The 13,909-nt window shown below is 39.8% G+C and overlaps 1 protein-coding gene across 1 annotated transcript in view; it reads right to left on the reverse strand.

The window, feature by feature from the left end:
- Positions 1-13,909, reverse strand: part of LOC310988354 (slit homolog 1 protein-like) — a gene marked incomplete at both ends in the record, with an annotated part of 117,545 nt that overhangs the window by 84,098 nt on the left and 19,538 nt on the right. The window contains 2 exons of the mRNA XM_083974911.1: positions 12,806-12,877; positions 13,226-13,297. Of these exons, the coding sequence (XP_083831037.1) occupies positions 12,806-12,877; positions 13,226-13,297 (144 nt within the window). The remainder of the gene's footprint in view (positions 1-12,805; positions 12,878-13,225; positions 13,298-13,909) is intronic.

The following is a 13,909-nucleotide window of genomic DNA, read 5'->3' on the forward strand; positions in this document are numbered from 1 at the left end:
ACACTGCAAAAAGTCAAACTCTTTATAACCCTACCCCTATAACCCTAACCCTAACCCTTGTTTCTTGTCAAAATGTCTCATTTCTAGTCAAAACTAATTTCTCTCCACTTAAAATAAGTCGCATCACCCAAAAATGTACTTGTTTTTAGATAATTTTCACTTGTTTCAAACAAATTTTTACTTGGAACAAGTAAAGAAAATCTGCCAGTGTTTGTGCTTGTAATAAGAAAGAAAGTCTTTCTTTGTACTTATTTCAAGTGAAAATATGCTTGAAAGAAGTAAAAAGTGCGTAAAAACAACTTGCTTTTTGTGTGACGAGTCTTATTTTAGGTATAATGTGAGATTTGTTTTAACTAGAAATGACATTTTGACTGGAAATAGGACAAATATTCTTGGTAAGATTTTGACTTTTTGCAGTGCAGCTCTTGTTCTCTTTAATAAAGACGTTTTCTTTTCACTAAAAACACATAAAAAACAAAAGTTTCTGTACAGAGCGGAAATCTGTCATGAAATTTGACAGTTTCAGTTTCAGTCTCAAACACAACGAACTCAAGATGAAGGTGAAACATAGTTTGTATTATCTTTACTAATTAAGGCACTTAAGGAAGACTTATTCCTCCTCACCTCTCCTGTATTAGCTTTAACCTCCCTCCATCCTTTCTCCTCCTTTATCTTCATCATTACTTCACATCTTTCCATCCTCTCATTACCCCTCCGCCCCCGTCAGTCCTTCCTTTGTGCCTCCACTTTCAGCTTCCTGTTCCTTGACCTTCTCTTCATTCACCTCCATCTCGACTCCCCGTTGTTCTTCCCTTCATTACACCCTTCCTCTCTCTCTCTATTCACCCTCCTCCCTCTGTTTTTCTTTCTCTTTCTCTCTCTCAATGGTCTTCACTCCATCTTCCTTCACCTCCCCTCCTGCGTACAGTACTTGCTCCTTTCCTTCATCACTCTCTCCGTCCACAGGGGAGCACAGCGCTTAATTGAAAAACCCCAAAGGCAAATGGAGGGAAGGTGATGAGGAGGAGGAGGAGGAGGAAGAAGAGAAAGAAGAAGAGGAGGATGTAGAGTGAAAATGAGATGGAGGAAAGAGAGAGATGTGAGTCCTCGATGTGAATGTCCTCTGTCTCTCACTAATATTTGTCTTATAGCGTCAATCTAAGATTTAGCGATTGGCCGTTTGAACAGTCCCGTGTTTCGTGTGTTTTTTTCCCATCATGCTTTTCCACCGCTCCCAGCGTGTCGGCTTTACTTTGGACGGACATGACAGGAGGAAATCAGCGTTCCCGCTCTGACCTCCCACAGACACACACACACACTCAGACACAGACACACACACACACACTCTGTGAGGCTGTAACCACACTGAGCAGGGGAGAAGAGGGGGAGGTGGAGGAGGAGGAGCGGGCTTTAAGAAAACTAGAATTCTGGGAAAATTCCTGCTGCTTTTCTTTCTTTTGCTGTTTCTGCTGCGGCGACAAGTCTGAGTCCTGCAGGTAATGTAAATATAGAAAAAAAACGCACACATGTGCAAAAGGACTGGACACACAGACACTTTACATCCAGTTAAGGTATGAAACCAGACTGGGAAAGTCCATCAGAGGAACTGGACTTTTTACATTAAAAGAGGAAATATGCAGGATTTATAGCTTAACTATGCTACATTTTCACCTTAAAGCGATAGTTCAACATTTTGGCAAATTGGCCCATTGCCATAACCCCTATAGTCATAGCAGTAGGTTTGTTTCCTTTAATTGTCGGTGCAAGCTATTTTTAGAACGGCGGAGCAGAGCCGCGAGCTGCTCAGAGCTACGCTACGGAGGCTCATTATGGGATTTCTTGGTTTCCCTCATCAAACTCATCAAATACACAATCCAACAACTCCACAACGCTCTGGTGGACAAGTTGTGACCTGCACATTCACCACGCTATGAGATAATAACACAACGTTACCAGACAGAGTTGTTTTAGAGGGAAATACAGAGACTGCTTGATGAAAAACTCAACTGTCCCTGAAGGCAACACGCATCAGCGGTTTTGCATGAACTTACCTTCTAAAACAACAGGTTTTCAAACAATTTTAAGACATCAAATTCAAGGACTTTTCAATTCTGTAAACTTCAAGGACCCAAAACAGCGTGGTTAGACACAGTTAAAAACAGGAAGAGTCTTAAATGTGTGAACGAAATTCAAACACTTTCATTTACCCATGTCAGCTTTTCAAAATTATCAAGGTCTGACATTGTTTTGCTTCCCAACATTGAATTCATACAATCTATAGGATTTCCTTCATAAGGACCTTGATAAGGAAACACACATGCAATCTCACAACACAATGAGACACAGACACTTAACACAGAAACTGCAGAAACGCAAAATTATCACACAAAGGGAATTAATTAATGTATGTGCTGACACACTTTCATTCTGCACACACACACACACACACTCCTTTAAATGATGATGTCACCAAAACACGACGCACTCGGTTTCTGCACGGATGCAAATCTGTGTAATTAGCACAAACAGGCAATTACAGTACAAATGCTAATACAAGCAACTGTCAAACACACATTTCTTCTCGCCTCTCTCTGAGTATTATGGGGTAAATGGCGAGGTCACACTCCGGTTAGCCTCTAAACCGCTGCAGCTGCTGTCACTGCCTCTGTTAGCTTCACACCGCTAATTAGCCGCCTTCAGATGCCAATCAACTGAGCTAATGAGGACAGAGCTGCCGTTGTGTCTAATGAGAAGCTCACCAAGTGTCTGAGGGGAAGTCAACACACACACACACACACACACACTGCAAGACGTTACATTAAATTAAACACACACACATTCAATGTCCTTTGCTATTTCATTTTCTACTTAATGACTTACCTTGCTCTCTCTAACTTACTGAAAAATATGTTAAAGGGATAGCTCAACGTTTTGGCAAATTGGCCCATTGCCATAATCCCTATAGTCATAGCAGCAGTAGGTTCGTTACCTTTAATTGTCGGTGCAAGCTATTTTTAGAACGGCGGAGCAGAGTCGTGAGCTGCTCAGAGCTACGCTATGGAGGCTAATGGGATTTCTTGGTTTCCCTCATCAAACTCATCAAATACACAATCCAACAACTCCACAACGCTCTGGAAGTCGCACAAGTTGTGACCTGCACATTCACCACGCTATGAGATAATAACACAACGTTACCAGACAGAGTTGTTTTAGAGGGAAATTCACGCAAAACAGATGCTGATGTGCGTTGCCTTCAGGGACAGTTTTTCATCAAGCAGTCTCTGCATTTCCCTCTAAAACAACTCTGTCTGGTAACGTTCTGTTATTATCCCATAGCGTGGTGAATGTGCAGGTCACAACTTGTCCACCAGAGCGTTGTGGAGTTGTTGGATTGTGTATTTGATGAGTTTTCTTGAGTTCACGGCTCTGCTCCGCCGTTCTAAAAACAGCTTGCACCGACAATTAAAGGTAACGAACCTACTGCTATGACTATAGGGATTATGGCAATGGTCCAGTTTGCCAAAATGTTTAACTATCCCTTTAAGAAAAACCTAAAACCTGCATTGTTTGAATCCCACCCAGACATGCTGGTGTCCAGTCTCTGACATGAAGTCCATCAACATGTTTGATGTTTGTTTTTCCAGCTTGTTCTAAAACTGAGAGTCGACAGGAAGCAGCAGCAGCTCTGAGCTCAACAACAAACCTGCTGCAGCTCAGTATCGACTGGACCAGACACAGTTCACCTCCAGGTCAAGGTGTGTGTGTGTGTGTGTGTGTGTGTGTGTGTGTGTGTGTGTGTGTGTGTGTGTGTGTGTGTGTGTGTGTGTGTGTGTGTGTGTGTGTGTGTGTGTGTGTGTGTGTGTGTGTGTGTGTGTGTGTGTGAGTGTGAGAGTGAGTGAGACATCCAGCTCCCACTCCCATAATTCTTGGGTTCCCCCGGGGCGAAAGGGAGGTGTGTGTGTGGGGCAACCTGGTACACACACATACACACACACAGCCTCTGGGTATCATCAAAACACACAAACGAGTGTTACAGGGTGCGGAGTCACACAACTACATGGTGGAAGAGAAAAGAGGGAGGTAGGAAGATAGATAGATAGATAGATAGATAGATAGATAGATAGATAGATAGATAGATAGATAGATAGATAGATAGATAGATAGATAGATAGATAGATAGATAGATAGATAGATAGATAGATAGATAGATAGATAGATAGAACGATAAATAGATAGATGTGTCGCCTTTTTTGGGTGAGCATACAGTATGTTTACTGTAAGCAAGCATGCACTTAAATCTAAGCCCCGCCCATTTTTGGACTAGCCAGGATTAGGGGGCGGAGTCAGTAACAGCCAGTACGATGGATGGATGGATGGATGGATGGATGGATGGATGGATGGATAGATGGATAGATGGATAGATGGATAGATGGATAGATGGATAGATAGATAGATAGATAGATAGATAGATAGATAGATAGATAGATAGATAGATAGATAGATAGATAGATAGATAGATAGAAAGATGTGAAGAGTAAAGAGATGAGGGAGGAAAGAGGTGAATGTGAAAGAGAGGTGAAAAGGAGAGAAAAGTAACAGAAACGGGAGTGAAGAGGAAAAGAGGAAACGACATGAAGACAAATGGGGAAAAACAGGACAGAGGTGAAAGAAGAAAGAGTGCAGGATGGAGGTGAAAGGGAAAGAGGAAAAAAGAGGTGAAGAGAGTTTGAACATCACGTTACATCTTTAACTTCTCTCTCTTCACCTTCACTCAGTCAGCTGAAGTCCAGTCAAACCGACCTGGACGAGGCGTTTAATGACCCGGCGGAGAGTCCATTTGTTTTAATCAGCTGTTCTGCCAAATGAACCAGGTGAGCAGGTGTGTGTGTGTGTGTGTGTGTGTGTGTGTGTGTGTGTGTGTGTGTGTGTGTGTGTGTGTGTGTGTGGGCTCAGAATTAAATAAATAATATAATAAAATAACAAGTGTTTCTCCTGGAATCGAACTCGTCCAGGTCTCATTTCCTCAGACGTCCGTGCCCACTCTGCTCCATTTGACTCGAGGGTTGTTATGTGTTTTGATTGTTTGGGTGGTCTCTCTCTACCTGCTGGATCTTATTCCTCATCTCTGTCTTGATTGAGTTTTTCTTCTTCTTTTTTTTAATTCCCAGATGAACATTTCTCAAATAATCAAAAAAAAAAAAAATGTTAAAGTCAGAGAGAATGTAGAGTCAGGTTAGAATAAAGAAGTGAAACAGGAGGAGAATGAGTGGATGTGAACAGAGACTCTCCACTAAAGATAAAGTATAAACTAAAAAGAAAAGGAAAAAACACAGAATTAAACGGTTTTAGTTCAGGAGCTCTGGGATTTCTGAGTCTGTATAGAAACAGCAGCACAATGTTGCTGTTTTACAGATACATTGGGATTTTAATTCAATAATTTTACAGTTAAAAGGGGAAAAAATGAACTGATTACTTTTAGGTAAAGGTAAAAATGGCCAAAGATGGTAAGCTAAACAACATTTTGAAAAGAAAGAAAATTAACTTCTCTCAACTATTTTGAAGTGTTTGATCACTAATTAATTCAGTAATCATGTGTTTAATTGCATCGATCACAACTTCACAGAACCAGAAGCTGAAGTTTCAAATACTTTTGTTCAAACAAAATGTTTTTTCTTGATTTGATTTTACTATTTTGCTTGAAAAATGATTCAATGATGATTCAATATCAAATAACAGTGAATATTTCCCTCCATGTGTGATATTGTCCACTTGAAACTTAAAATACAATATTATAACTATGAGTAATTTTAAAATAAATCCAAATAATATGATATAAATATAAACATATTCTACCTGGACCTGATAAAACAGTAACACCGGGTATCATCATATGTGGGCTGCACACATTAATAGCTGATTAAACAACTAATTGTTTCAGCTTTCAGATAATAGAGGGTGTACTGTAAAAGAAAAAATGTTAAAATCTGTTTTAAATAAAAATGTAAGTTGTTGATATGAAGATTATTTCTTTTCTTTTCTTTTTTCTTTTGTTATTTCTCCACCTTGCACAAGGTATGTGAATATTATTTATTTACTGTGTTTCAATTATTTGTTTGTTAGGTCAAGGTGATGTCATGTTGTAAGCCTTTTGGGTTTCAGACCTCACCTGCACTTCTTTTTTTTTTTTGCATATCTTTCTCACTAGTAAGAGAGAGAAGTAAATGTTTTTGTTCTATTTTATATGTGCAAATAAATAAAGTCTAAAAAAAAAAGAAAGAATTTAAAGGAGAAGAGAAGAGGAAGGAGGACAAAGAGGAAAAATACTGACCGGCAGAAAGCAGCACATTCATGAATTAGTGTGTGTGAGGAGGAGAGACGGATTACACTAGAGAGGAAGTGTGTGTGTGTGTGTGTGTGTGTGTGTGTGTGTGTGTGTGTGTGTGTGTGTGTGTGTGTGTGTGTGTGTGTGTGTGTGTGTTTCCAAGGGGCATTGGGCTTTATAGAGTCCATCAACACAGCAGGAGGAAAAGAAATCGCTGCTGCTGGAGGAAGTGCTAATGGCTCTGCACTGTGATTGTGTCACTCCATGTGTGTGTGTGTTTGTGTGGCTCTGTGTGTGTGTGTTTGTGTGTGTGGCTCTGTGTGTGGCTCTGTGTGTGTGTGTGTGTGTGTGTGTGTGTGTGTGTGTGCGGTGATTGATCGAACGTGCCAAGTCCATCTCTCCGTTCCCTGATGGGAGCCAGAGTGTGAAATTGCCAGAAAGGCAAACGGCAAAATAATCAGGACACACACACACAAACACACTTTCTTTCACTCTGCTATACTGCACTACACTTTCTCTCTACCTCTCTCTCTCTTTCTCTCTCTGTCAAACACACACACATGTTCACACACACACTCACACACACACACGTCCACCTGTTCATCTGCTGTAATTACTGTTATTTTTCATGGCTGTTATCCACTTCGCCCCCCCCTCGTCCCCGCCCGAGGAAAAGTAAGAGTGTCTCTTTGTGTCTGCACGTATTCTGTGTCAACCATTACATCTCACACACACACACTCACACACACACACACACACATACAGAGGGATGATGTCAGGTATAAAACACACCGGTGTCATAAATGTATGGAGGTACATTTGTGTCTTTATTTTTCAATCAAGAAAAAAAGTTGATTTAAACAAAAAAAGATATTTTCAATCAAAATAAATAAACTTCACTTCAATAAAAAAAAAACACTTTTCAATCAAAAAGAAGTGTTTGAATACCAAAAAATATATATTTGAGACCGTCTGTGACGTCTTTCAGCCTCTCGTTAAAGGGGAACTATGCAAGTCCGCTCGCTTTTCCGCTGTTTTGCTAACCCTCCTCTCGCCCATGTGCATTCGTTTACAACAAAGCCGGCGCAAAATCAATAAATGGAGCGGTGGATAACGTTACATAACATATACAGAAACTTTACTTCAATAAAAAAAAAAAATTTCAATCAAAAAGAAGTGTTTGTATACCAAAAAAATATTTGAGACACAGAAAATTGCGTTTGAACCCTTTTTTTTCTTTGATTGAAAAAAAAAGTGACTCATTATTTGATTGAAAAATCTTTTTTGTTTAAATCAACTCGTAATAAAGACACAAATATCCTACTCATAATATGGCCCAAATACAAAAAAAATATGACTTTAATCCAAAAAAATATTTTCAATCAAATAATAACCTGAATAAAAAAAAACGAAAACATTTCAATCAAAGAAAAAAAAGTGCTCGAATGCAATTTTTTCAATCTCAAATATGTTTTTGCATTGAAACCATTTTTTCTTTGATTGAAATGTTTTTGTTTTTTTTGATTGAAGCGAAGTTTGTTTTGATTGAAAATACCCAAAAAGTTTCACTTCAATCAAAAAAGATATTTTCAATCAAAACAAACTTCGCTTCAATCAAAAAAACCAAAACCATTTCAATCAAAGAAAAAATGGTTTCAATGCAAAAACATATTTGAGATTGAAAAAATTGCATTCGAGCACTTTTTTTTTTTTGATTGAAATGTTTTTGTTTTTTTTGATTGAAGCAAAGTTTGTTTTGATTGAAAATATCGGTAACACTTTCTATGAGGCCCCTCCTTATAACGCATTATGATGCGATCATAATGCAGTTATAATGAGGTTATAATGATTTATAACTAGTGTTATAATGACTTATACATGTTCATGATGTGTTATAATAACAATTATAAGCAGATTATAATGTTTTTTTTATAATGTTTTATAAGGGCTAAGCATCATAATGTATCATAAAGTATTATAACTATTCTCTCATGAACGCATTATAATCACAGTTATTATACATTATAACATTATAATAATTTATTATAAGTGTTATGTCAAATAATGGCTGTATGAAATGGTATAATGCTTAAACAGTGATTATAAACCATTATAAGCGGTCAGTGGATGCTTTAAGTAAAGTGAGGACACTCTGGTGGGTTATAGAAAGTCATGATACATTATTAGCTAGTTAAAAAATCAATACAAGTGGTCATACTTTGCCTAAGGTCCATGTCCCTCCGGCACCCTCTAGAGGGCACTTCTATCCACCACTTTATTTTCCCATGATCCATTGCGTCACACCACAACGGAAGTCGGTTTTCAACCCCGTAGTAGCATTCTAGCGAGCGGCTAACTGGTAGCGTTAGCCACCGGTGTAGGCACCAAATGTGGGGGCTCCGGGCTGCCAAAACCGCCCTGACTAATCTGATGTTTGTTAAGTCTACAAAACGAATTACCGAACAAACACCACCGCTTCTGTGTGCACGCCTCTGCAACTAGTCATGGCTATCGTAGCCGTTAGCTTCGCTGCTGCTGACAGCTAACAGCAGCAGCAAACTAACATCAGGACGTCAGCTGTTAAAACCCTCCCGTTGTCGGACACAACATGAAACCAAAGATATTCAATAAATGGAAAGATCCTCCATGAGCGGCTGCTCCAATGATAGAAATGGTATACACTTCCTGTCTCTCTAAATGGGCGTGGCCAACCGTCACCCCACCTCGTCTGTGAACCTGTGTGTGGATTTATACAATTTTTAGGTAGATGAAAGTGAGATATTTATATTTTCTTATGATAACATTAAATATTTACACTACTAACAGTCATATTTAGCATGACGAAAATAATTTAAATCATTTTCACGGGAGTTCGCGGCCGTTTGTTTGACGTTGCCTAGGAGATCGGTGCCAAATCTGGCGAGAGTGTGTCGTAGAGACAGAGACAGGTCTGGAACAAAGTGGATTTTCTCCGGATCTCTCCGTCTGAAAATTACCACTTTGGTGTCAAACTGTTCAGAAGAGATGTGGCTTGTGAAAAATGAGTCCAAAATTTGCTTCAGTGACCGTGGGGAGAAAGACCCGACCATAATCGGTGTTCACATTAAATTGTCCCATAGGAATCAATACACTCCAAGCTGCCTCTGGTCTCTCTAAAGGGGCGTGGCCGTGCAGAAGCCCACGTGACATGCATACAGGAAGCTGACTCGTCATGAAAGGTCTTGGTTTATAAACCGTCTTTGATGAAACTACTCCAGTTAGCTCAGTCATGTTGTAGGCTAACAAAGATATCCGCTGGAAAATATTTTTTTCATGGGCTGTTTATTGAGTTATTTAAGACACTGCTAACGGCTAACGGTTAGCCCAGCTAACGTTAATCTAAAATGTAATGAATGGAGTGTCATGGCGACACCCAGCGTCGTTCTCCGGAAAGTGGTGGATAGCCACTGTGCAGAAAAACAGACAACCCATTGTTTAAAATTAAATAGTTTTATTTTTCACAACTGTAAACTTGGTCAAAAAAAGACCAAATTTTGTATGTAACAAAATATTGTCAGCCACATGTTTAAGTGGTGAGATGTTTAAAGAAAACCATAGACCCCGCCCCACCCTTAAACCAGAGCACTTCAAGATTCCTTATAGGGTCAACAAGAAAACAGAATTATTAAGTGCCTGGTCAAAAACAGAAAGTGGGGATATAACATCTGTTAAATTTTAACTACAGACAACTTTTAATCTTAAAAAAAAAAAAAAGGGTGCCAGAGGGACATGGACCTTAGGCAAAGTATGACCACTTGTATTGAATTTTTAACTAGCTAATATCATGACTTTCTATAACCCACCAGAGTGTCCTCACTTTACTTAAAGCATCCAATGACCGCTTATAATGGTTTATAATCACTGTTTAAGCATTATACCATCTCATACAGCCATTATTTGACATAACACTTATAATAAATTATTATAATGTTATAATGTATAATAACTGTGATTATAATGCGTTCATGAGAGAATAGTTATAATACTTCATGATACATTATGATGCTTGAGCCCTTATAAAACATTATACAAAAACATTATAATCTGCTTATAATTGTTATTATAACACATCATGAACATGTATAAGTCATTATAACACTAGTTATAAATCATTATAACCTCATTATAACTGCATTATGATCGCATCATAATGCGTTATAAGGAGGGGCCTCATAGAAAGTGTTACCAAAATATCTTTTTTGATTGAAGTGAAACTTTTTGGGGATTGAATAACAAAGACACAAATGTAGCTCCATATAAAAGGTTCAGTCAGTCAGTCAGCAAGGAAACTTAATTAAAGAGCCGCGTGTTGTGTTATCTTTGCTTTCTCTTCTGTCACTGTTTGTGTGTGTGTTTCCAGGCGTCTCCAGGCAGTCGTCAAGATACCTGCACCGTGCCACACCGCAACCACACACACACACACACACACCTACACACACACACACACACACACACTCACAACAAAGACTGTGTGTACGTGTCAGACACATTTAGCCGCATAGTAACCAACTGCGTCCAGGCTTTCAGTTATTAAACAAGAACAAAAAAACCTCAGCTCTTTGTGTGTGTGTGTGTGTGTGTGTGTGTGTGTGTGTGTGTGTGTGTGTGTGTGTGTGTGTGTGTGTGTGTGTGTGTGTGTGTGTGTGTGTGTGTCCTGTGGGGCTGTGGCAGTGATTTGTGGAGCCTCCGCCGTCCGAGGGGAAACAGTTTCAGAGTTTTCTAGGTGAGAAAAATGGGTCAATTTTTGATGATGGAAAAAGCGAAACGAGCACAAAGGCTGAAGCTGCAGGAGACGAGAGCGTCGGTCTGCAGAGGAGGAGACGAGTCAAACCAACACTAAATATGAACTATTATAGTATCAGTTCAATTCAAATAACTTTATATTTGTCGACTTTCACACCTGTGCAAGTGTTGTTCTGAGCTGCAGTGGTTAAAACTCGGTGGTTCAGTTGGTGTTCGGTTACGCGCGCCGAGGCAGTTTGTAAGAAGGAGAAGAGTGATGTCTGGATTCTGGAAATACTTTGACAAAAATGAGACGATAACGGCGGGTGGAGTTAAAGCAGAAGTAAGCGATATTTTTGTGTTAATATAAGTCTTAAATAGTTATATCTTCCGACAGAAATCACTTCTATAGAGTGTTTGGACCGAAACACGGGTCTGTCAGTCACTCTGCTCTGCTCTGAGTCGAGGAGAAAACGTTTCTCGTATCCTACAGTTTTTATCCAATGAGGAGAGAGAACGGCATGCAGGGCTGTGTGTGCAGCCAAGGAACGCCGTGAATGTGGCGACGTAGGGACGAGGACTGTTATGGTGCGTTCAAGGCAGCCCGTAACTCGTGTTTTTCCGACCTGTGAAGTGGTACCAGTTCGATCTGGTACGAGTTCACGGGTCGGAAGTTACGAGTGGCCGTTATAGTGACTTTCACAGGTAAAACAGGTCGGAAAAACACGAGTGGGTTGCCTGGAACGCTACAAAGTCGTAAGTCGTGACTTGAAGCTGTAATTTACGATTTCAAAAGCCTGCCTGGAACGCAGCATTAGCCAAAACGTGTGTGGTTTTAGGGGTTATTGATGATGCTGAATCCATTTCTGACATTTTCAAAATTCAAAATGGCTGTCTAAACCGGAAGTGACCAGATTTTGAAATCCATCAAAATCGGCCCACTGGCGGTTAAAATCTGGTCACTTCCGGTTTAGACAGCCATTTTGAATTTTGAAAATGTCAGAAATGGATTCAGCATCATTAATAACCCCTAAAACCACACTAATATTGCCCAGATCAGCCAAGCAGTTGTTGAAATATTGCCCATAGCAATTATGCTAATTTATGCTAATTGTGTCAGTTATGCTAATTACCCAATATATATAAGTTAGCATCCGGCAGTTTCTGAATACTGGGGACCCATACTATCTATTTCTAACATAAACCTTTGGGGTACTCAACATTTCCGGGTTCACAATGGGGCCCTATGGGCGGGCAAATAGACTATAAACCAACAGAGCGGTCAGTCCAGCATCGTATCACTGCTGCTGCTGCTCTCACACTAAACAGCGACCGGCTCACCACACAGATAAACAGCAGCTCCATCAGAGACCCAGAACAATCACAAGACTTCGACGGCTGTAAAATAAAACTCCTATACAGACTAAATTGCAGGTTGCACAGAGACAGCAAGACAAAAGATGTTTATGAAGTCTGGGTCAAACCGTGTACGGAAAAATGTGCGTAACAAGACACGTATACGTCGACTCAGGCGTGGATGAGTCCTGATACAGAGAACGACTTTCTTCACATTTTCACGTTTTAGTTTTGTTTCTTACTTGATTATAAAATCATATTTTATGACATTAACACACACTCTGTGAGTCTGTGATTGATCAGTCAGGAGTAAAGTGCAGACAGGACAGGACAGATGTGTGCAGAGGTTTCAGAGTCGCTACTCACAGTCGAGACAGAGCTTCGTTCTTCTGAAACAGCAGCTCAGGGAACTGGCTCAGTCGGTTCTTGTTCAGACGACTGGAACAAAAACACAGAGGAGAAACAGTCAAACGTTACTGTCACATTAATAATAATAATACATTTTATTTGTAAAGCACTTTTCATAAAGTAATCTCAAAGTGCTACAGAATCCAGACACAAAATGAACAAAAGAGTTAAAATCAGCAGTAGCCTAGATAAAACAGCTAAAGGAGGAGATTAAAGTGCAGAGAGAGAATAAAAACATCTAGGAACGACCTAGGAAAGCCTGTCTGAACAAAAAAGTTTTAAGCCCTTTTTTTTAGCATTAGCTCTATGTGTGTGTGTGTGTGTGTGTGTGTGTGTGTGTGTGTGTGTGTGTGTGTGTGTGTGTGTGTGTGTGCTCACAGTCTCTCCAGCTCCTTCAGCTCGTCGAACGCTCCTCTCTCAACGTTGTGGATCTGGTTCTCCATCAGGTGACTGCAACACAAACACAAACACATCATGACGCTCTGCTCATCTCAACCTACAGGACGTGTGATATGGAGAAATAAACTAATATAGCTCATTTATTCATGGTTTCCCTCATCAAACTCATCAAATACAAAATCCCAAAACTCCAAAACACTTTCGTGGACAAGTTGTGACCTGCACATTCACCACGCTATGAGATAATAATGGAACGTTACGAAACGGAGCCGTTTTTTAGGTAAATACAGTCTGCTTGATGAAAAACTGTCCCTGAACGCAACGCGCATCAGTGGTTTTGCATGAATTTCCCTCTAAAACAACTCTGTGTGGTAACGTTGTGTTATTATCTCATAGCGTGGTGAATGTGCAGGTCACAACTTGTCCACCAGAGCGTTGTGGAGTTGTTGGATTGTGTATTTGATGAGTTTGATGAGGGAAACCAAGACATTCCCTTAGCCTCCATAAATAGAAATAGCTTGCACCGACAATTAAAGGTAACGAACCTACTGCTATGACTATAGGGATTATGGGCAATGAGCCAATTTGCCATAATGTTGAACTATCCCTTTAACGATCACAATTACTCAGGAGCTTTTTAAGTAAGGTAAAAACGTAGCATAT

The sequence above is a fragment of the Trachurus trachurus genome (genome assembly GCF_905171665.1).
Source record: "Trachurus trachurus genome assembly, chromosome: 1".
Classification (NCBI taxonomy): Eukaryota; Metazoa; Chordata; class Actinopteri; order Carangiformes; family Carangidae; genus Trachurus; species Trachurus trachurus.